Source organism: Pezoporus occidentalis, unplaced genomic scaffold, assembly GCF_034315485.1.
Source record: "Pezoporus occidentalis ecotype Australia unplaced genomic scaffold, CSIRO_AGI_Poc_V1 ctg57, whole genome shotgun sequence".
Lineage (NCBI taxonomy): Eukaryota > Metazoa > Chordata > Aves > Psittaciformes > Psittacidae > Pezoporus > Pezoporus occidentalis.
The window spans coordinates 4,442,501-4,465,348 of NW_026915910.1; the positions used below are offsets into that span (position 1 = coordinate 4,442,501).

General features: G+C 40.6%; 1 protein-coding gene across 3 annotated transcripts in view; it reads left to right on the plus strand.

Annotated features, from left to right (window-relative positions):
• Positions 1-22,848, plus strand: part of TFAP2D (transcription factor AP-2 delta) — a 54,853-nt gene that overhangs the window by 10,874 nt on the left and 21,131 nt on the right. For all 3 annotated transcript variants that reach the window (XM_062638512.1, XM_062638511.1, XM_062638513.1), the window contains 3 exons: positions 8,938-9,103; positions 11,797-11,915; positions 19,118-19,259. In XM_062638512.1, coding sequence (XP_062494496.1) covers positions 8,938-9,103; positions 11,797-11,915; positions 19,118-19,259 — 427 coding nt within the window. The remainder of the gene's footprint in view (positions 1-8,937; positions 9,104-11,796; positions 11,916-19,117; positions 19,260-22,848) is intronic.

Consider the following 22,848-nt stretch of genomic DNA (forward strand, 5'->3'; position numbering starts at 1 on the left):
TCCTGAACACAGGTTCCCCTCCTTCAGCACCATTCCCCTGGCTCCACACAAAGTGTACTTGCGGGATGCCACAGCAGAGTCTCAAACCTTCACGCACACCACACACAGCCTGCTCCAGACTTTGTCCCACCACCCCACAGGATCCTACATGAGTTCATATACCAACTCACATACCAGCCAACAACACACAGCTATTTTCCCAAACCGCTGCCTTAGAGAAGATCCAGAGAGGCACTGAAAAGTGCTGATAAGTTCTTATGGCTTCTGCATAGGAAAGAGGAATGAAGTAGATTCTTTTCCTTTGCTTTGCGGCCTATCCTTCACCCTAGCAGCTGCGAAAGTGCTCCTATATCAGTCCTGGTACAGCTCAACAACAGAGTTCTGGTCCTGGGGGCCTGAGGTTTAACATTCTTTTTCAAGATCATACAGTCTTTGAGTGCCAGTAACAATACGCCTTATTTATATTATTCTATTTTCCACCATAAGGCCTTGCTTCTCCCAAGCTTCTTTTTTTTTTTTTTAACATTGTTTAGATTTAAAACGTAACACATTTAATAGCCTTAAAAAGGCTGCGTAGGTAAGAGGCTGGTCTTAAAAACTATTGACTCTACTTTCAGTCCCTTGGGACCTTTTGGTCCCTTCCAATGCAAACTATTCTATGAGTCTATTCTAAACTATTACATGAACATGGGATTAAATGATTCTGATAAATTATATGCAGTTAACTGCTTGGTTAGAATTGCTATTTGCTAGAAAAAGAAAAAATGCTGAGGAGAAGCAGAATTTCATTTTTTCATTTTGTAATGTGTTATAAACTTGCCAGAATTTCAGAACAGAGCAGAAAATATCCTGTAAGCTGGAGACTCCTACTGACAGCACCTGTAGATATAAATAATAGACAAATAAAAAGCATAGCATGTTATTAATATTTTATATAAGATTAATCTGCAGGCACTCAGGCGTGCTTATACTTAATAACGTACACAAGCGCACAAACATGCGTATATCCTGAAAAATAAAACAACAAACCAGCCAGTACTTCTGCACTGTTGTCACAGTACTTCTGTGCTGTTGTCACCAGTGCGTTATGATGTTTCCTTCCATAACTGCATGATATTTATGGGTGAATATCTTGGAGAAAGGGACTACCTCATCCTGAATGAATATGAAATACCCATCATATTGTAGCTGTTACTATTAACAAATAAGAAATGACCTTGAAGAATGTAAGGATGTGTGTTTCAATATAGATTTATTGACAAACATTTTAAGAAGTGTTTGTATTTCAAGTGTAAAAATCATCCTCTGACATCAACTGATACTTCTCTCTCTCTAATTCCCAACAAAGTAATATCATTATGTATGAAAAGCATTAAATATGTGAGAAAGTGGATTTTATCAATGAAAAGATGCACAAAAATTTAACTCTGAGGGCGTCAGGGAGACTTACATTTCAGCAGATGCCCAAGCACATGACTAAATTGTAATAAATCATCTCACTCCAGCCACCCCATTGTCCTCTACATCTATACAAGGGGAAACCCACAATCAAAACAGACTGAGCTCTTTTTGCATCAAACGCCATTGTGATTTTTGTTATGTTGACAAGACTGTTCAGTTAGAGTATGACTCTGTTGTTCTCGCTACTGTCATCTACACTACCCATCAGCTTGTGTTGGCATTTTTTACTGACTTGTGCTATTTGATGGGGAGACGGGAATAGGAAAGGAAAATACTCTCATGATGTTTGCTGTGACTACCTTTTTCAGTATCACATATCCTAACTTTTGTTCATTCTAGGCTTGAGAAACAAATCAAAAGACTGGTTCACACAAAGAAATATGTTGTGCTGATCATGAAGCAGTCAGCTAGAGGGAAAAGGATTGGGTCCCAAAAGTAAAGTAGCAAAAAATGGACACGGACTTTTGTTATTCTTCCTGAGACTACTTGACAATAATCATATTATAATAACCATACAATAGAATAGACTAGTGTAGACTAGGCTAGACTAGATTAGACTACACAAGAATAAACTCATAGGATAGTTTGTATTGAAAGAGACCCCTGCAATGAGCAGGGAAATCTTCAGCTATATCAGGTTGTATATAATCTCCCAAGGTTATTCGGTAGCTGAGGCAACTCCTTGGTTTTTCACCCAGCTGTGGCCTGCTGCACAAAGCATATCTCCTCCTCACCTATTTTTTTCCTTCTGAACAATCATATTTGTTGAAATCATCACAAAGATGACTAATCAGAGGATAAAACTCAACTCCATCATGAAGAAAGAAGTAATTGAATAGATTTGGATGAAAGAAGCCCTGAAGAAGCGGTTGAAAAGCTTCCCTTCTTTCTTTTATTTTTTTACTAATCTATTAATCAGTTGCAATATTAAAAATATTCCCCCTTCATCTAAATCTCATCTTGCTTGTGTCTTAAAACTTCTATGCCTGTAAGAGAACAACTGTCACCATTTACAGCCATCTCGAACACAGTACCTTATGGCAACTGATGACGTCAGATCGGACCATGTCATCACTTCTCTGTGGGAATAAACAGTTGTCCTAAAAATAATATTTTTTACATTCACAGTCCCATTTAATGTGGTACTTGGAGCATGAAATTGCTGAGGCAATCTGCTGGATGATCCTACCAGTTATCTCACCTTCTGCTTGCTCTCATTTTCTTTTTAGCCTTGCAGTAGGACCAGTGGTGTGTATAGCTAGTCAGGGAGCAATGCAATCTTCTCTTTTTTATGTGTGCTGGTGGGCGCATTAGTTTGCTGTGCTATGTGTGGGGCTCTTTGTTTGCTGAGCTGATGGGGTCTTACGTATTCTGGCACCAGGAGCTGGTCTGTAAGGATTTCTGAAAGAAGTAAAAGCTTCTAAGATGAATAAGGATCTCAAAGTGCAACTGCTAGACTCATAAAAGACACTTTTTTCTATTCCGTTTTCAAGGTAATTTTCTTCTACTTCTTCAGCTGGTCTCTGTTAGCAACTCCTCTCTCAAATACCCTGTTGTGACAAGACTGCCTCAGTACTTGAACAAGGCTTGACTTTTCCAACAGCACCTACAGTGGCATGGGTTGATGGGAAAGAAAAGCTTGTTATTGCCACTGCTGTTTAGTGCAATTTAATACATACCTTGCTCTCTCTCCATGGAGTTGCACTTCTTCATAAAATCATTGGTCTACTCTAATGAATGATCAGAATATGGGGGAAGAAACACACTAAAATGTGTGGTTTTGGCAAGAAACCTAACCCTTCATTCTCCAGTATAGTTACATTTTTCCTTTCCTTTCTCTTTGCAGCAGCCCTCCTTTTGTTTGCTCTCATGCCTTTTCCAGTTTACTGCTAGGTATAAAGTCCAGGATTTCGTCCATCTCCTCCCCAAGGTGGTATTTAGGGTAGGAGATCTGTGCCTTCAAAAATGCACACAGTTTGTGACAGAGACATAGCTTTGCCTAGAAAGCACCACACTGCTCTCTCTCTCTTGCTGTGTCAAATGAATAATTAATATAGTAAAGTAATTATGGTCAACAGATTTTCCCTTCTTGTAATTTGCAACTTTTTCTCCATATTTCTGGAAAGCAAATGACTTAGGTATCCTGTTTTCTTTTACTTTTAACCCATACTTGGCTTACCTGGAATTCCCTTTTTTAAGATTATGTTGCATAGCCATGATATTTTTAAATATTTTAGACTGTAAGCAACCTTCTACTAAATAATATGCAGAAGTATTCCAGTAAATTCTGGTTAGGGTAAGAGCAGTTGCAGGGTAACAGGTTTTTGGATTAAAGGAACAATTATTTGTCTGGCGTAAATGAAGCCTGGCTTAATCTGGCAGGAAGATAAATATGACATTGATTTCAGTACAGTCTTATTATAAAATTTACAAACTTTCTGAAGTAAATAAATATGTACACACTGCCACTGTTTTCTTGACATGTATATATGTACACATGTGTATATGTATTGTGTGGCAGGAGATGCCAAACAAACAAATCTACTCAGTGCTAACACTCTTCACAAACGTACCTGACAAACCAGAATTTTGGCAATATTGACTGAAAATGTTTATAGGTTTCTGTGCAGCCCTGCCTCAGATATGAAAAAAAAACAAACAAAAACCACCATAAAAAACTAACTCAAACAGAAATTAGAAAAGTCATAAAATATCCTACTGAATTGAGTCAGGATCTCACCCATCTGGGATTTATACCAGGAGATGTTCTTTTCTGGTGTTGCTGTCAACAGAAATGTTTAAATATACCTTCAAGAGCTGAAATATTTTGAAAGAAATTATGTTTGCCTTATGTATGCAAGCAACATTCTGACTTTAATGAGGTCTTTGCTAAAACTAGAACATATATAGTCACCTTAATTTTAAGAGGAATTATGTGTGGAAGAAGATGAAGTAAAAGTGTTAGGATCTTGTCTAAAATGAGCTATTGCTTAATTTTTTCATTCTATTTTGTTCTGTTCTACTCTATTCTCAGAATATAGATTACAAACTAATTTTTTTAAGCATAATAAATTGAGCTCTTGTGCAAAAGGTAATGGTGTTCACAGTGAAGAAGACATTGTCATTGTAGCTTAAAGAATACAGTATCTTTCTTTTAAACATGAATGAAGAGCACAGATTCATTCTGCTGTAAGGTCCTTATATCATCATCCTCACATAAACCACCTGAACTCCTTCTAGTAATGCATTGAATTATATGATATTTTATATCACTGTCATATGCAGCTCATTCTTTTTTTCTCATATTTCCTGCAGGGAAGAATTGTGCATGCAGTGGTAAGATTTATTTCTTCCACAGAATTTTTTATTGTTTTAAGGTTGGAGAAGGCAGGTCAAAGAAAAGTGGTTTGCACTTGGTGATAAAATATGTGTTAGTCCTTAAGAGTTATTTTTTTTTCCTTGGGAGTTTGTTCTGTACTCTTAGCTCCATTGCAGAGAAAATTTCCTCTGTCATTCTCTCATATTAGCTTTAAGTTAAAAGCTCAGTTTTGCCTGAGGAGTTATTGATCACAGCCTTCATTGAAAGATCTGGTGATCACTCAGCAGTTTCAGACCTAGGCCAAGTAATTGCCACTTTCAAGAAACAAACAATTCCAGAACTAACCTGAGATAAACTGAGGTAGCTCAATAGATTTCAATCATTAATATCAGCTGACGGTTTGACCTAACTTCAGAAGGAGTATATGAGAGTTCAAAGGTGTGGAAAGCTGTTCTAGCTGCAAATCACTGCAAGCTTGTAGTGCTGCTGAATCTCTAGTCCTAAACACTGCTATGAGAGTTAAAAATTAACATTTCTCATTAGAACCAAATCCAAAATTTTTCACAAACTGATTTTTTTTTAAATCATGAATATTACTTGAATCTGATTTGATCTTTTGCTATTAATCATACTAGAAACAACAGCCAGTGGTAATATGTAATTTTTACTGAGCATGAAATGCAAGGTTATCAAATAGCCATAATGACCTACTTTGACTATAAAGCTTACAAGATCTAATAATTCACTTTTCCCAGGCTGAAATTTCAATCCATTCATCTTTCTCAAAGCAACAATGTGATACAATATTTAAAAACAATCACACAAAAAACAAAACAAGAAAAACCAACCCACACCTCCTTAAAATAAACCAACCCAACAACAACCACAAGTTAGCAACAGAATGGATAGTTCTTAGAATCACAGAATAGTTAGGGTTGGAAAGGACCTTAAGATCATGTAGTTCCAACCCCCTGCCATGGGCAGGGACACCTCAAACTAAACCATATCACCCGGGGCCTCGTCCAACCTGGTCTTGAACACTGACAGGGATGGAGCATTCACAACCTCCCTGGGCAACCTATTCCAGTGCCTCACCACCCTAACAGTAAAGAACTTCCTCCTTAGATCCAATCTAAACTTCCCCTGTTTAAGTTTTAACCCATTACCCCTTGTCCTATCACTAGAGTCCCTAATGAAGAGTCCCTCCCCAGCATCCCTATAGGCCCTCTTCAGATACTGGAAGGCTGCTATGAGGTCTCCACGCAGCCTTCTCTTCTCCAGGCTGAACAGCCCCAACTTTCTCAGCCTGTCTTCATACAGGAGGTGCTCCAGTCCCCTGATCATCCTCATGGCCCTCCTCTGGACTTGGTTCCAACAGTTCCATGTCCTTTTTATTCTGAGGACACCAGAACTGCACACAATACTCCAGGTGAGGTCTCACAAGAGCAGAGTAGAGGGGCAGGATCACCTCCTTCGACCTGCTGGTCACGCTCCTTTTGATGCAGCCCAGGATACAGTTGCCTTTCTGGGCTGCAAGCACACACTGAAGCCGGCTCATGTTCATTTTCTCATCAACCAACACCCCGAAGTCCTCCTCCACAGGGCTGCTCTGAATCTCTTCTCTGCCCAACCTGTAGCTGTGCCTGGAATTGCTCCAACCCATGTATAGGACCTTGCACTTGTCATGGTTAAACTTCATGAGGTTGGCAACAGCCCATCTCACAAGTGTGTCAAGGTCCCTCTGGATGCCATTCCTTCCCTACACAGCTTGGTGTCATCGGCAAACTTGCTGAGGGCACACTCAATCCCACTGTCCATGTCAGCGATGAAGATGTTAAACAAGACCGGTCCCAACACTGATCCCTGAGGGACACCACTTGTTACTGGTCTCCAGCCGGACATTGAGCCATTGACCACAACTCTTTGTGTGTGGCCATCCAGCCAGTTCTTTATCCACCGAGGGGTCCATCCATCAAATTGATGTCTCTCCAATTTAGAGACAAGGATGTTGTGTGGGACAGTGTTGAACGCTTTACACAAGTCCAGGTAGATGACATCAGCTGCTCTACCCCTGTCCATCAGTTCTGTAGCCCCATCATAGAAGGCCACCAAATTGGTCAGGCAGGATTTCCCCTTAGTGAAGCCATCCTGGCTGTCACCAAGCACCTTGTTGATTTGCATGTGCCTTAGCATGCCTTCCAGGAAAATCTGCTCCAAGATTTTGCCAGGCACAGAGGTGAAGACTGACTGGTCTGTAATTCCCCAGGTCATCCATTTTCCCCTTCTTGAAAATGGGGGTTATATTTCCCTTTTTCCAGTTGTTGGGAACTTCACCTGACTGCCATGATTTTTCAAGTATGATGGACAGTGGCTTAGCAACTTCATTCGCCAGCTCCTTCAGGACCTGCGGATGGATCTCATCAGGACCCATGGACTTGTGCACATTCAAATTTTTAAGATGGTCTTGAACCAGATCCTCTCCTAGAGTGGGCACAAGGTCTTCATTCTCACAGTCCCTGTGCTTTCCAAGACTTGGGTGGTCCGGTCAGAGCCTTTTCCAGTGAAGACCGAGGCAAAGAACTCATTCAGAACCTCAACCTTCTCCAAATCCTGTGTAGCCAGTTCTCCTTAGAGCTTCCTGAGGGGGCCTATGTTCTCCCTAGTCTGTTTTTTATTTGCTATGTACCTGTAGAATCCCTTCCTGTTATCTTTAACATCCCTAGCCAAGTTTAATTTTAACTGGGCCTTAGCTTTCCTAACGTGGTCCCTAGCTTCCTGGACAACATCCCCGTACTCTTCCCAGGCTGCCTGTCCTTGCTTCCACTTTTTATAAGCCTCTTTTTTCATTTGAATTTTCCTCAGCAGCTCCTTATCCATCCAAGCAGGTCTGCTGGCCCTCCTGCTGCACTTCCGTCTAGTTGGGATGCAACACTCCTGAACTTGTAGTAGGTGATCCTTGAATATCAACCAAGAGTCTTTGGCCTCCCTGCCTTCTAGGGCTATATCCCTTGGAACCTTCCTAAGCAGGTTCCTGAAGAGGCCAAAGTCCAGGGCAGTGAGCTTGCTGCATGCTCTTCTCACTGTCCTGAGGATCTCAAACTCAACCATCTCATGATCACTGCATCCAAGGCTGCCCTGGAGCATCACATTTCCAACGAGCCCTTCCCTGTTGGTGAGCACGAGGTCAAGCATGGCACCTCTCCTTGTCAGCTCCTCTATTACTTGCAGAAGGAAGTTGTCTTCCACACAGTCTAGGAATCTCCTGGATTGCTTGTGCCGGGCCGTACCGTCCTTCCAACAGATGTCAGGGTGGTTGAAGTCACCCATGGGAACAAGGGCCTGTGAGCGTGAGGCTTTTCCTATCTGTCTATAGAGTGCTTCATCTGCAGGTTCTCCTTAATCAGGCGGTCTGTAACAGATCCCCACAGTAATGTCTCCCATAGCTGTTTTCCCTTTAACCCTGACCCACAAACTCTCTGTGGACTGTTCACCTGTCCCCAGACAGAGTTCCATACTCTCCAGCCTATCCCTAACATAAAGGGCAACTCCCCCTCCCCACCTGCCAGGCCTGTCTTTTCTAAAGAGCCTGTAACCTTCCATTCCAACACTCCAGTCATAGGAGCCATCCCACCATGTTTCTGTGATGCCTATTATATCATACCCCGCAGAAGCGCACACATCTCTAATTCCTCTTGTTTGTTCCCCATGCTACGGGCATTTGTATAGAGGCATCTGAGCCGAGCTCCAGCTGAAGCCGGCTCATTGGCTGGAGCGGCTGGAATGTATCTGCATTGCTCCGAGCATTTATTATAGGTTCTGGCAACTGGCTGGGTGTGTTGGGATGGAATGATGCCCCCCTCCCCCAACACATCTAGTTTAAAGCCTCTTTGACCAGTCTGGCAATCCTCCTACCAAAACTGCTCTTTCCCTTCTTTATCAGACCAGCTCCACCAGCCCCCACTAGACCTGGCCTACAAACCTGGGTCCCGTGTTTAAGACACCCATACCCCTGACTATGACACCACCCTTTTAACCATTTATTAACCTGGCTAATCCTCCAACCTTTTTTTCTTCCTAGCTTTTTTTTCTTCCTAGCTTTTTTTTCTTCATGATTGAATATGAGGTTTCCCCAGCTTTAACATTTCTTTTATATATAGGTGGCACCTGCGTTGTTAACCCCACCGACCTGTTCTGCTCTGTTCCTGGTCGCTTATCTCTACTCAGTTCCACTTCGAAGTACAAAGTGACCATTGCAGAGGTGAAGAGGCGCCTTTCACCACCAGAATGCCTCAATGCTTCCCTCTTAGGAGGCATTTTGAGAAGGTAAGTTGAAGGTGAGAGTAACAAGTCCTAGACAGTGATGTAATTTCTCTGATTTTATTTTCTACAAATAGGCTTTGTTCTTTTTCCTGACTTGGTCAGGTGGTCAGAGTTTGGGAAAGCAGGAGATTGATTCTAGGGAAATTTTCAGCAAAGGAGAAAAAAATGAAGATTGTGTTGACGTTTTTCATAAAGAGTTTACATTTTTTGTTGCACTGCTTTTTCTTTTTAACCCACTCAGTTCAGTTACTCATCAAAAGATGAATAAGTGTTGCTTTGCCTTGTTTTGGACAAAACAATACTGAAGCTTCAGTGTGTGGAAAATTTCACCAGAGCTACAAATCTGACAATCTTGTTGAGAAACTGCTTAAAAGTAAATAATTTTACCAAGTATAGTTACAGCTGTCACTAAACAAAGAACTAAAACACAGAGTGTAGGGTTTTCTTTTTCTTCCTTTCACCTTTGCATTATCTTTTGAGTACAGAAAAGACAGAACACATTGGTTCTATTTTTGTTGTTTTGAAATACTCAGAAGAAGCAAGTAATCAGATAAAATTTTGCTTCTGACTCTTCACTGACCAGAGTAGATATCTGCAGACAGCAGAAAGGAGGGAAGTGGCAGACTGTGCCTCACATTGCAAGTGGAAAACAAGGAAGCAACTGTAATTCAGCCAGGCATGTGTAAGTCGCAATGTCCCTTAGGCATCAACTTAGATGGCATAAGCTACTTGAATGCTCTTTGATCAAAGCTAGCTGCAAAGTCATAGGCTATTTCACTGCTGTCACTGAAGGCCACACTGATGCTCATACTTACACTGAAAGTCATTTTAACCAACCTGCAATATTCTAAGATATGTAGTAGTCCACGAGCTGTCTTGAGCCATCTTGCAGAGTAAGGACTATGGATCATAAAATTGTTTCGGGGGCATAAGCCCCATTTAGCTGCCTCTATAGACAAATCCAAAATCTACATCCACAAACATTTTCCTCTGTTATTGCTTCATCTAGGTGAGGTCTTTAGCTAATAGTCACAGAAATATTAATTTCAAATAATCCTACAGCAGACTTCATCCATACCAGTGCAAGATATTAAGAATGCTGGGTCATCAACCTGAACACGGGGAGTTATTTCTCTCCTCTGTTAAAATACTAGAATGATCTCCATATATTTTTGACCCAGATCAAATATCAATCATCCAGATCAACCCTGGGCATAGTTCAGGAGTTAACAAAAGCCAGGGACTAGTCCAGTGAGCAGTTTGGATGTACTGATTCTATCTTATGAAGCAGAGTGTTAATTAATAGATGTCGTCAAGCTATACCTGTAGGTGTTACAGAGAGCAGATTCAAACACTCTGTCACTGGCTAGCAGAGATGTAACACCATCAGACCTTGTGTGTGGTTTGCCTGAGACCAGACAGGGTTGATTTTTCATCCTGACAGCCATCACTGTCTAGGTATTTTTCCAACTAGCATTTTTTTCAGGATAGTGTGCTCGGAAGACATTTCATGACATACAACATGGTCAAAATTGTGGTATCTCTTAGTGGGAAAAAAATGACCGCTCAAATGGTGGTATTCCAGATTTGGTTCCTTCTTCTGCCTAAAGAAATTTAAACCTGCACATCTAGTTAGGCATATTTAATACTCAGTAATTGATTATTCTAAGCTGAGGGTCCCTCAATCTCATTTGGGGTTAATTAAATATTTGTTGGACAAAAGCAAAGGTAGTTGTACTGATGGCTCTATTATTTAATTACAAGGTCATTCATTTAGGATGGGAGAGATATGGGTTCCAGGCATTGCTCTGTTCAATGTTAAAGCATTTTAACATTACCTGTTTGCTGCCAGCTGGCTGCTGCATTTGTCTCAAAGTCACAGGTTAAAATTCCCTGAGGCTAAGAAAGAAATCGAACCTAAGTCTGCTGCATAAGTGAATATGTCTCAAATGATTCAAACACTGAGGTGTTGAAGAAAAGCAGATGTGGGATGAACCAGGAACCATTTTGTGAAAACAAAGTGATGTTGGCATTTGGGATAGGGTCATAGATAGCCAGTGATAGCTGGGTTTTTAGCTTCAGCATTTCCTGCTGCCTTAACCTTCTTCCTAAGAAGTATTGGGCTCTGCAGTCTACATTTCTAAGTACCCAGGTTTCTACATAAATTATAGAGAGATAGCTAGAGCTGAGTTCCACACAAACATCTTCAGTTGATGTCTGGCTCCTTTTATAGTCAGGTAAGGGAGATGGGTAAAGTCCCCTCATTGTAGATGTATGCTTAATATCATTCTAGAAGTGCAAATGTCTTTCTTGATTGTCTTTGGAGCCTGGGAATGGCTAATCATGTATAAGCGACTGCGCAGTCAGTGTTTATATTCTATGTTTGCAATCCCAGGCTCCATGCCCAAATCAGGATCACGGGTTTTACTAGGTAGAAAGCTGTCTGAAGATCAAATGTCATTGGGACAGGCGTGAAAATGTCTAAGTCTGTCAAAGGACCAACATGAAAGACTCTCATATCATGAGCAGGACATTAAGAATAGAGATATGAAAGGTTTTCTGTTGATGTCATTAGAGCAGGCATTACCCCACACATTTGTCAACAAGGTGCGTGCAATTTCTAGACTTATAATAACGTGGGGAAAAAAATGCAAAATAACGACAAGCTTCTCTCTCCTTCTGTTCTCTCATGATAGAGCAAAATCCAAGAATGGAGGACGCTGCCTGCGAGAAAAATTAGACAGACTGGGACTGAATTTGCCTGCAGGAAGAAGAAAAGCAGCAAATGTCACACTCTTGACTTCCTTGGTAGAAGGTAGGGCTTATAATATTGTAATATAGTATAAATTTAATTAAAATGTTTCCTTGTATGAAATCCTTTTCAATCGCAGAGTTAAATATCATAATACACATTTTGTACAAAGAGAACTGATTTGCCTAAAGCCACAGACAGAACAAGCGGCAAAATGGAAGTTCACCCTGAGACATGCTGGAACCACCAAATGGTTTGGTCCTGCAGTCTGCTCAGCATTGATCTATGCATTTTGTTCTGGGATCTGACTTGCAAATCAATGATCCAAATGTTCTTGTGAGAAAGATGTATGTCTCATACCAACTCTACAAGTAGGTTTGTTTATCCTTCTTTTTTTTAACTTGTGAATTTTCTGGAGCTGTTCCAAAACTGTGATGATTTTTTTTTTCTTCCATAAGAAAGACTAATATTTAGGCAAGCATTTTCCCTCCCCACACTTAAATGAATGAAATCTGCTTTCAGACAAACTCTAGACAGGCTCAAGAGATACTTCCTTGGCCTTGATTTATTGTTTAAATATCATTCACCAAATACTGCCAGGCTCTTCAAACCTTCAGCTGGGAGATGCAGGTTCAAACCCCTCAGGCAAAGGGAAGAAACTACCTGAATCTCTTCTATTCTGGGTGAATCTACTAAGTACTTACTTTGTTGTCTGGCTGCAAGTGGAAGCTCTGGGAATTTCAGATCCCTCCTCCTTAATACTGAGAGTGCTCAGCTCATCCTAAAGGTCAACACCTTCTAGGATCATAGCCTGAAAGGACCATACAGATCTAGGCAAGCAAGCTGAGGTCTCAGCACATATTACCACAGAACCACAGAAAGGTTGAGGCTGGAAGGGACCTCTCATGATCTTCTAGTCTAATCTTTCTGCTTAAAGCAGGGTCAACTAGAAGAGGTTGCCAGGACCTTGTCTACTGAGGTTTTTATCTCAAAGGGTGGAGACCCCCCAAGGCAGAAATAGTGCTGAAACTGCACCAGTGGAGGTTTTTCAGCATATAAGAGGAGGAACTGACCTTCTCAGGGACCACTGAGCACAGAGAACTACAATAGAGCCACTCTGAAATACAGGTGTATCCATATCACACCTGCTTGTAATAAAAGGAAAGCTGTAAAGGAGTTACAGTCTTACATAAGGTACCAGTTTACCCTCACAGTCCTGCACACATCTTGGGTCTTAACAGGGAAGAATAAACAGAGCTATATGTCTAGCTACTGCAAGAGATTGAGAGTGAGGAAGCTTTCTTTCAACTGCTTGTCTTGGATTGATGGCAAAGTACCTCTACTGTAAGTCAGAACTAGATTCCTTTTCCCAAAGGACAGAGCTGTGCTTACCTCACTGCCCTTTGCTTAAGTCCAACAACAAACCTATTATCAAGCCTATGACACTGCTTTTTGTTTTTGTTTTTGACTCCTTTACTGTCCAAACTAGTCCTAACGAGATATACCGAGGAGACTGAGCTCATTTTGACAGAGACCTGTTTGCCTAGACATGCTGATAATGAATTTTATCTACTGGAATTTTGAGGAAAGGCATCACCATGTGCATCAACATTCCAACAGAAAACAATATGAAACTCATTTTCTGTCTAGGTAACCAATCCTCTGCCAAACTCAGCAGCGCTCATTGTCTTTGTCCTCTTTGTACATACTGCTTCCAAGTACATGTTACTTCCAAGTGGTGCTAACTTGTAGCATTGTTACTGCAAGAAAACTCATCCCTCAGTGGCTCCTGCTGCTGGAAGAGGCAGAAATGGAAAGACACAGGCTTATTCCATATTTCAAAGGACATGAAGAAAACAACCTTGGCTTTTTCTGTGTGATAGCAACAGAGAAATTGAAATTGTGACTTACTAATCTTACTAGATCCCTAAATACTAGGTGCACTAACATTAGGACCCAAGACTGTGTCACTCTTGGTTACTTTAGATGGCTCTAAGTTTATTATTGCAAAAGGTCTTAAGAGTCATTGATGTATGGAGGCTTTTAATATTTCTGTATGGTAGAAATGTGCTCAACATCTCGATTATCTCTTTGAGGAAAGAAAAGACAAAATTAGTTATATGATGATTAAGTATATTGACCAAAGCCATCTCAAAAGTCTCTAGCATGACTAATACATTTCTTCCTCTAAAATAGACTAAAATCATTGACTTTTTTGGGATACTGCTAAGTTCAACAGAGGAACTGTAATAAACTTCTGGGCTGTTGTGGTCATGTGAAGATCCACCATGAAAATCATTGTGGCCTCCTTTTTTCTTTTTTTTTTTTTTTCTGCAAACTTGCTTCTTTTGGGATTCAGCATGGCTGCTGGGTGTGTACTGTTACTCTTGGTTTGGTCAAGTTGCACTTTTAGTGTCTTTGGTAGGGATTTCTGGGGCCCAGAGTAGGAATTGTTTGACATATCAGCTCTGTTTTTTACGTTGTCATCCACGTAAATCAGCACAATGAGTGGAAAGAGACTGGGAGAATGAAGTCCGCATTGCAAGTCTCCACAGAAGTACGGGACACATTTTTGCGCCACCTGTAGGTGAGGGTCGCCCTCTAGTGCCTAGACTAGGTGAAGGGAAAGGTCATTTTTCTTACCAGGTCTAATAGGAAAATACCTACGTCTTAGCTAAAACCATAAAGGCTTCTCCATTAAATACTAGCATTGCCAGGTCTAAGCTTTACTGATGGCTCAAAGGAGTCAAAGGCCTGCCCACTGGGCACAAGAAAGGATGTGAGGAGAGGTGTCCCCTTCTGTTTGGACAGGTCACAGCATAAATGTCATCGCAGATGCAGGTAAAAGCGATGCATGAATGACTTTAAAGCCATGAGATTTTTTACACACACACACAAACAAACAAACAAAAGCCAACAGAAAACAGAAAAAAAAAAAACAAACCAGAAAAAAACTGGAATCTGTTTTCCTGTCAAACCTAATTAAGACATTAAATTTCCTAGACACTGCATTGAGGTCATTCATCATTTTCAGACCAAAACACTAGAGAAAAATAAGTCAGAAGTTACTTTTTTCACCCTGCTATCAACTGTTGCGCTTCTCCCCCACCAGCCTTTGTTAAATATCCTTCCACTTGTTCCTCCTCCCTTCTCACCCTACAAATATAAAAAAAATTTCTTTCCACTTTCTGCCTATCCCTCCTACCCCTGGGTAGCATTTCTGCTGTGTAGAGCATGTGGAGGAGGCAAAGCAGAGGAGAGTAGGAGGTTCAGATGCTGATTATCCCTCTCCTGGGACACAGCTTTTGCCTTCACTCTGCATAGGAGCATCTCTCATTCTTGTTAGACCCAGGAGACATGCATGCTGCCCACAAAAACCTGTCAAGGTACATGGCTGGCCTCTCCACTCAGGCTTTCCAGAGCTGTCTTTGCCAATTCAGGTTTAGCAATTGTCCTTTACCATCATGCAAAGCTCCCTGGACAATTGTCAAATCATATAGGAAACACATCACTGCCTATAGCTGCAAAGCCGTGTGCTGGGAGAAAGAGTCAGTGATCCCCAATATCTATTCTTTGTCTCTGCAGGAGAAAAGAACTGAGGATATTGCACATAGGGAAATTTGTTTTCAGATTGGAACAAGGCAACTGGCTCTTAAAGACAGAGATTTTAGGAGTTTCTACTTTCAGTATGACTCCTCCCTGATGTAAATAATAACTAGGTAGATGAAAGCAAACCTAAGATTAAAAACAGAGGTTAGTTCTTCCACATTTCCAACATTTCCACATTCTCCCTAGAATAAATACTTGCCTAAATTATGATGTAGACAAAGAACATCTTTTATGACATTTTGTACAAATTACTTTGCTCCACCAAGCAGGCGTATTTCCTACTATACAGTAATACAAGGAACATCTATTCAGTGTGATTGACAAAAAATAATATGTATAGAAGTATGTAATAATCCACCAAATGACCATTTGGTCCAGGTTCAAAATGGCATCAATGAAATATGACAAATCATGTTCTGCAGAGTGTTTTCATGTCCAGATTTGGTTTTCTATTTAGAATTTGATATTGTAATTTGGAATGCCTACTCCTTATATCACGTAGAAGTGCATACTTATGTGAATAAATATGTGTAGTTCTAATGTGCATTCATAAATACATCAGCTTTCCATTTCCAGTAAAAATATATTTTAAAATACATTTAAAATGTTATTTTTATTATTTCACAAGCATAATATCTATATTTTTATCTATCTATATCCACAAGCAGATAAGACATTTTATTTCTTTTTGCTCATGACTTGATCTCCTCATAAACCATGTGTTCAATCACAATCATGGCTCCAGGTAAAATGGACAAGTTTTATAGTTTTGTATCATTTTCTCAGATCATCAAAACAGTTTAATGTCATTTTCTCAGCTCTAGTAAATAATACACACCATCTTTGTAAAGGTAACTTTGAATGAAAATTCATATTTTCATTCCCTCTTTTTTTACATTAACTGCAGACATAAATATTTCAGGCAGCTTGTTGCTGACCCTATTACATAAATGCCTACAGTTCATCACATAAAAGTTTTGCTCTCTTGAAGAAACCAGTCATTTCCAATGACTAAATATTTAAAATCCTTGCTGACTACATTCCTTATTACTTGGGTTTGACTGGGATCAGGACAGAGCTGTCTGGAGAATAGTAGTTCCAGCTGATGACAGCTTCAAACATTTGGATTTTTATCTTCTTTCCATGCTGCTATGAAAACAAACCTACCAAGTGTTTTAATAGAGTTTAGTCAAAAGCAAAACCCGGTGTTTTTCTGCAATTGATTTACTCTGTAAGTTTTTCTTTAAGGAAAAGTAAAATCATAGTTAAAATGGAAATTTTGAAATTGAAATTTTGAAACATCTTTACAGAAATTTAAAAGCCATGGTCTTTTCATGGAAGAGAAAGGGTATAGATTTCTACCCTTTCTCGTTCATGAAGAACTCTGGGATAGATTTTTTAAATACAAAACTGGCAGCCAGCTATATGCCTTTTTATTCTGACTCACTGCTAACATGCCACTGAAAACTACTTTTATTTCACTGAAAATTATATTACTTTTCCAGAAGCTGTAAACTAAGTGGAAACCATATCTCCTTCCAACTCAGAAATAGTGGTTGCTTGTTAACTTCTTATTCATTTTGGGCATACTGGAAATCATGTTTAAAAAAAACAAATAATGCAGATGATTTTGAGTATAATCTTCATTTTTTCTGTAAAGTTGATTACAGCTGCCAAGCTTGTTGATGGCTAGTATCAGCAAATTCCCTGGAGCAGTGCATGTATTTTACTAATACTTGAATCCAGTTAGATGAGATAAATACACAATAAAGTATTTGCAGAAATTTAATGTCTTTTCTCTGGTAAAAACTCCAGTGATAGAAGGGGAGACAATAAACTCTGAAAAAATGGAGAATAGAGTCATGAATAGAGGTCAATACATGTGGTTCCTTATGCCTCATGCTGCCCCTGCACGTGACCACTGCTCCCATGGAAGTTTCCATCTTCCTCAGCTTGGCCAGGTCTGTGCAGAGCAGACTCAGTCTTGCTGGGGATGGGATGTATTTCATCATCTCTATTGTAGCTGTATCCATCCTTTCATATCACATTGTAGTCAGCAGGGAGAAATCAGCCCTTCTGGGTGATTAACAATTTAATTAAATTGAAATAATAATTAAACATTTGATCAGGTTCCTCAGAAAAGCTGTGGAATCTCCACATCTAGAAATATTCAAGATCAGGTTTGAAAAGGCCAAGAATAACCTAATCTAAGACCATGCTTTCAGCAGAACATAATATCTTGAGTTCCCTTCTAACCTGGACTTTTCTATAATTCTTCTGATCCAGTTTTGCCTCCTACTTTAGTATGGCATGATACATGCTCCAAAAGCTAGTTTGTCTCCACTGACTTGAAAGTATTAGGTCAGACATCAATATCAGACATCAATATCAGCATTTAATCAGATTAATTTTACTGCACATATTCCCAAAGGGAAGTGTTCCAGGTCCTGCATCCCTCTTAGCTGTTCACCTGGAGCATTAGGCTGATCTCCAAACAGCCAGGATCCAGTTCCACTTCTCATGATCGCAAACAAATACACAATTCTGAAATAAATAAAAGAAAATAATTAATAAAATAATAAATAAAATAGCAACAACACCTAACCCTGAAACTATTCTTGAGCACATTTCTGTTTAATCACTCATGCAGATGTGCTTCAACATACACTTCAGGTACCTGACCTATTTCCACAATGAGATGAGAGCAAGTATCATCTGGAAGTGCCTATTTCCCACCAGGGAAAGACTAACTTTTGCACAGATGTTCACACTCCAGGCAGCTATGTTCAATCATATAAGTCCCACACCATGGCTGGCAGAGTCATAGCATGTAGGCCAGAGTAAACCCTAACACAAAATTCTCAGTTCTCTATGCTGGTGGAGAGGGGCAGGTTCTTCTAGAGGCACTTGGCACCCAGCATGGAGTTGGATTATGGTGCCTGGTACAGTATGGTAGAGAGGTGCTCAGTGCCACCCCTGTCGCAATCTTCTCACAAAGCCTAATCAAACTACAGACTTCCTTTGCATTGATTTCCCCACCTATAAAACAGCAACTGTGATCTTCATTGTCATCCCTTTTTGTCTTGTCTGATCAACTTTGATTGTAATACTTTTGGAAGCAGGATTATTTCTCGTGCTTTATTTTGAAGCCTGTTTATCTTTAGTATGGGACACTTGTATTGTGCCTGCTGGCTTAACACCCAAGCAAATATGCTGAGATGTATGTTATCCCCACGGGTCTATTCTACAGGTAAGGTTATTATCTGAGATCTTCAGAGTTCTTTATTCCTACCTTTCACTAATTTCCATGCCTTAAATATCAATCACGAACTGGGCTTACAAAACTTGAGCAGCTGCCCAGTACTAACTGGTAGCAAGGGAGGAGATAAAACCAAGTGTCTTGACCGGTATATTTTCCTGAGAGGAACACCCTTCCTATCTTCTGGCTGGCACCATCTGATGACTAAGCAAGAGCAGGCCAAATGGGCTCAAATCTGTAACAGATTGGGAATGAATGTCTACAAAAGTGGTTTGTTATTGCTTGGTTTTTTGTTGTTTTGTTGGTTTTTTTTTAAGACTGGAAGGCATTCTGTGACCATAATAACAGTAATAATAATAACCCTAAAACCTGACTGACCTGTTTTGTTTAACTACAGGGGAAGCATTACATTTGGCCAGAGATTTCGGCTACACCTGTGAAACAGAGTTCCCTGCCAAGGCAGTAGGAGAGCACATTGCCAGACAGCACATGGAACAGAAAGAGCAGACAGCGAGGAAAAAGATGATCCTAGCAACAAAGTAAGAAGGGAAGGGAAACTAAAAAAGAAATCTGGCTGTCACTTCTCCATTTTGGATCTGGGGGCTGGGGGAGGGAGGAGTGGGAGTGTGGAGCTGGGATTGCAGTAACTGCTATCACAACAGTAGTCACTGACAGCAAGTGAGAGCAATCCTCTTTAGAGATTCTGTAAGAGGAACCTTTTTTACTGCAATGAGGCTTTAGTGGCTGTGCTTTCATGGCCTGCGGTTAAAGAGTCATGCACATCTCAAATGCTTTGGTTTATATGAAAGGAGGAGATACTATTACATGCTACAATCTATAAGCACAAAGACCAGCTTTGTCTCCTGTTTATATGTGACTGGGAGATCTAAGCTGCTACTGAAGTACTAGTTACTGTGGGATAATTATCATTAGTCTGCTGAGGGAGAGCTAGTTTTCATAGAGATAGATGCTTTTTTGGATGGAAATTGCAGGAGTTCCCCTGAAGTCAAAGGCACTGTAAAAACGTACACCAACAGGGGAGCTTTGCTAAAGCCATTAAAGACATATGAAGACACCTGACTTTGCTCTAAACAAGCCACTCACCTCCCTGAAGCAGTATCATCATGTTAGAATAACATTTCATCTAGGTTAATTAGCCTTCATGAGCCATGGGAAACAAGAATAAATAGTAAGCAGGGGACAACGTGGAGCTACAATAGGTGTACAGTTTATCTGTTTGGTGTAACCATGAACATGTTCATACTCTTCTTCTGCCTACTGCAGTGTCACACAGTGAGGCTACAGGAGAGCTGAGGCCAGGCACCAGAGCTGTCAAACTACCATCCCAGTGATTGAAACATTGGGAAATCATGCAAGCTGGGATCCAACAGAGTGCAATCACCCTTTATTAGGGGAGAAGACTGACCAGCAACAGGGCTGTCCTTTGTATTCCAATGCCCTTCTGCTTTGCCAGGATTCCTGGCCTTTGTGTCCCTTTCATATCCAGAACTCTTTGCCCTGAAGGTGACCCAGGGACAACATGAATTGAAACATCTCAGACTTGTGAATTCGGTGAATATAGCCTATGATCCTTTCCTGGGGAGATAAACTGAGCACCATGTGGCTTAGGGGTGATTAATCACTTGTGGGTTAAAAGGAATAATATAAGTGGAACATGATCTTATTCTTACCTATACCCACATTTGTTTTAAGGGCATGAGGAGTTTCAGAGACATGAGAATAAACCAGCTGGCAAGAGGCAGCGCCTCTCTGCAAGCTCTGTCTTCCTATTGCTGTATAGCCCATTAACAGTCTGCACCCCTACCTACAGAAATGCTGATTGTACTGCTGGGCGGTACAGCCTAAACAAGAGTTAAGACTGCAAGTTGCCCCAGTTGGAGGATTTGCCCCATCTGTAAACTGTTACTCAACCCCTTCTTTTCCGCCTCTAGTGAGATCGTATTCCCATAGGTTGCAATAATCAATGGGTAGCTATTATATCCTGCCTCCAAAGGCTGCCCCATTGAGGGAGTCTCACTACTCTTTCTCATCACTCCATACCTACTTTTTCACCCTCTTTTACTACTGAGATGGGGAGTTGTGGGCATACATTACTCCTAACCCCCATGAATTTTGAGCTTGTAGGATGTTATCCTGCACTTGTAAGGAACAAAATCACCTTTTCTCCATTTCTTCAGTTTAAAACACCAGGTAAATTGATCAGAGAGATCTCTTGATAATACATATATATTATCAACAGATAATATAGTATATATTATATATACTACTCTAATCAGAGTCCTTGTAACAAGGACAGATGGGTCGATATATGTGCTACTACTGCCCTCTCCTGCTTGGAAGGAGAACAGTGATTCACAGGCCAGCCCGGTCCAGGTATTACAAGAGACACGGGTCCATAGAATCATAATATTAGCATTATATTTCCCAGCCATGCTTCCATGTGTCTGCTTGTAGGTGCTCCAAACATCTGTCAAGAATTTCAAATATTCACTAAGCATGTATAAGCCCTAGATTTGTAATAATTTCTGTAATTTTGCACCTGCCCTGCGTCATGTGCTTCTGAGATAGGACACCAGAAAAAGTGGTGGATTGTTGTGCTGCCACCAAAAACAACACTACAATTACAGGGTGGTAAAATCACCCATGGCAAGCTTTGCTTATGGAAAGAACTTGACTGCCACCATCTCTGCTCATTGCCATTGTTCACTCTATGTCAGAGCCAGAAGCCCATAGAAGTGTGACTTTGGCAGCCCTGGTGAGATCTTCCGCATGTGGGGTCTTGAGGAAAAATAAGGGAAAAGAACCAATTCATATTACATAGGTGAAATTCCATTCTGGATTCAGACATCCAACTTCAGAGGCTTAATTCAGTTTTCCAAACATAGGTACCTACTGCCATTTGAGAGAAACTGGTTATCCAAGTTGTTTACCAGCTGCTGCTTCAGGTTTCTTTTTGTCTGACAGTGGTTACGGATGTCTTGGGCACTACGTATCTAGGCGAGGGTAACTAAGAGCTCTATTAGTTCTTAGTGTCTACAATGCAGAAGTCTCTTGTGTCCAGTAAGAGTTCACAGTGCTATCCAAGCCATCTATACCTTGTGATGAAGAAATCCAACCTCTCTGAAGTATTTCAGTTGCCATGCACAGAACTGTGGCCTGCAATCTAGTGAAAGTTAAACACTGCTACTTTAGATACCAGTAACCCTCTTTAACACATGGAGGCTCTCTTTACTGCCCTGCTCAACCCTACCTGGTCTGAGGCTATGTTGATAGTAATACAGTAAGTGAAATCAGGACCATTTTTTACCATGGAACAAGACATGTTCATTATGTTAAACTGCCTGACCTTCCAAAGCTATCTCTTGGAAATGGTCTCTCACATTTGCTAACTCAGAACCTGGCTGGGATAGAATTAGTTGATGCAAGAAGTTGGTGGCATGGCCCATTCTAACAATTTGATGGTCTAGACAATGAAGCCTTACCTGACAATTATCATGGGAAGAAGAGATAATTGTGCTCTGTAGCCAGTATAGAACACTGAACACAAGTGACAACAAGGGCAGGATGGAAGTGAAGCAAGCTTTGGTTAAGAGCTGAAAGGATAAGAAAGGGGTTAGCAAGGGGATAATGAAAGAAGCTGGTCTCCTATGATTCTCCTTCTTTCCATTCATCTCCTTTGACAAAGTAGATGATTGTCTGGGCACTTCAGAGCAAGATGCTCCAAAACAAAGACTGAATTGTCATCATTCTGGTCAAAGGGTGCTGATACTGGCTTATTAACCCTAGACCCTTTAGAAAGGTTTCAGGACATACCTATGTAATTCACACTTAAATGAAAAACTAAAAAAGGAACCTGATTCCTGATGGTCTTTTACCATGGGTTAGTTCACCTGGCAGAGATGTGGGAGACCCTGAATGACTTTACAATTGGAGACTAAACATGGTCAGATTGCAGCTAGGACAGATGCAGAACTGCTGAAGTCTGCCTCAATAATTCCACTTGATGGAGAGGTACATTGTCCTGTGGGAAACATCACAGAGTATTACAGCACAAGGCCTTCCACATGAGACAGAGGGACAGATACACACATATTTACATGGACCAAA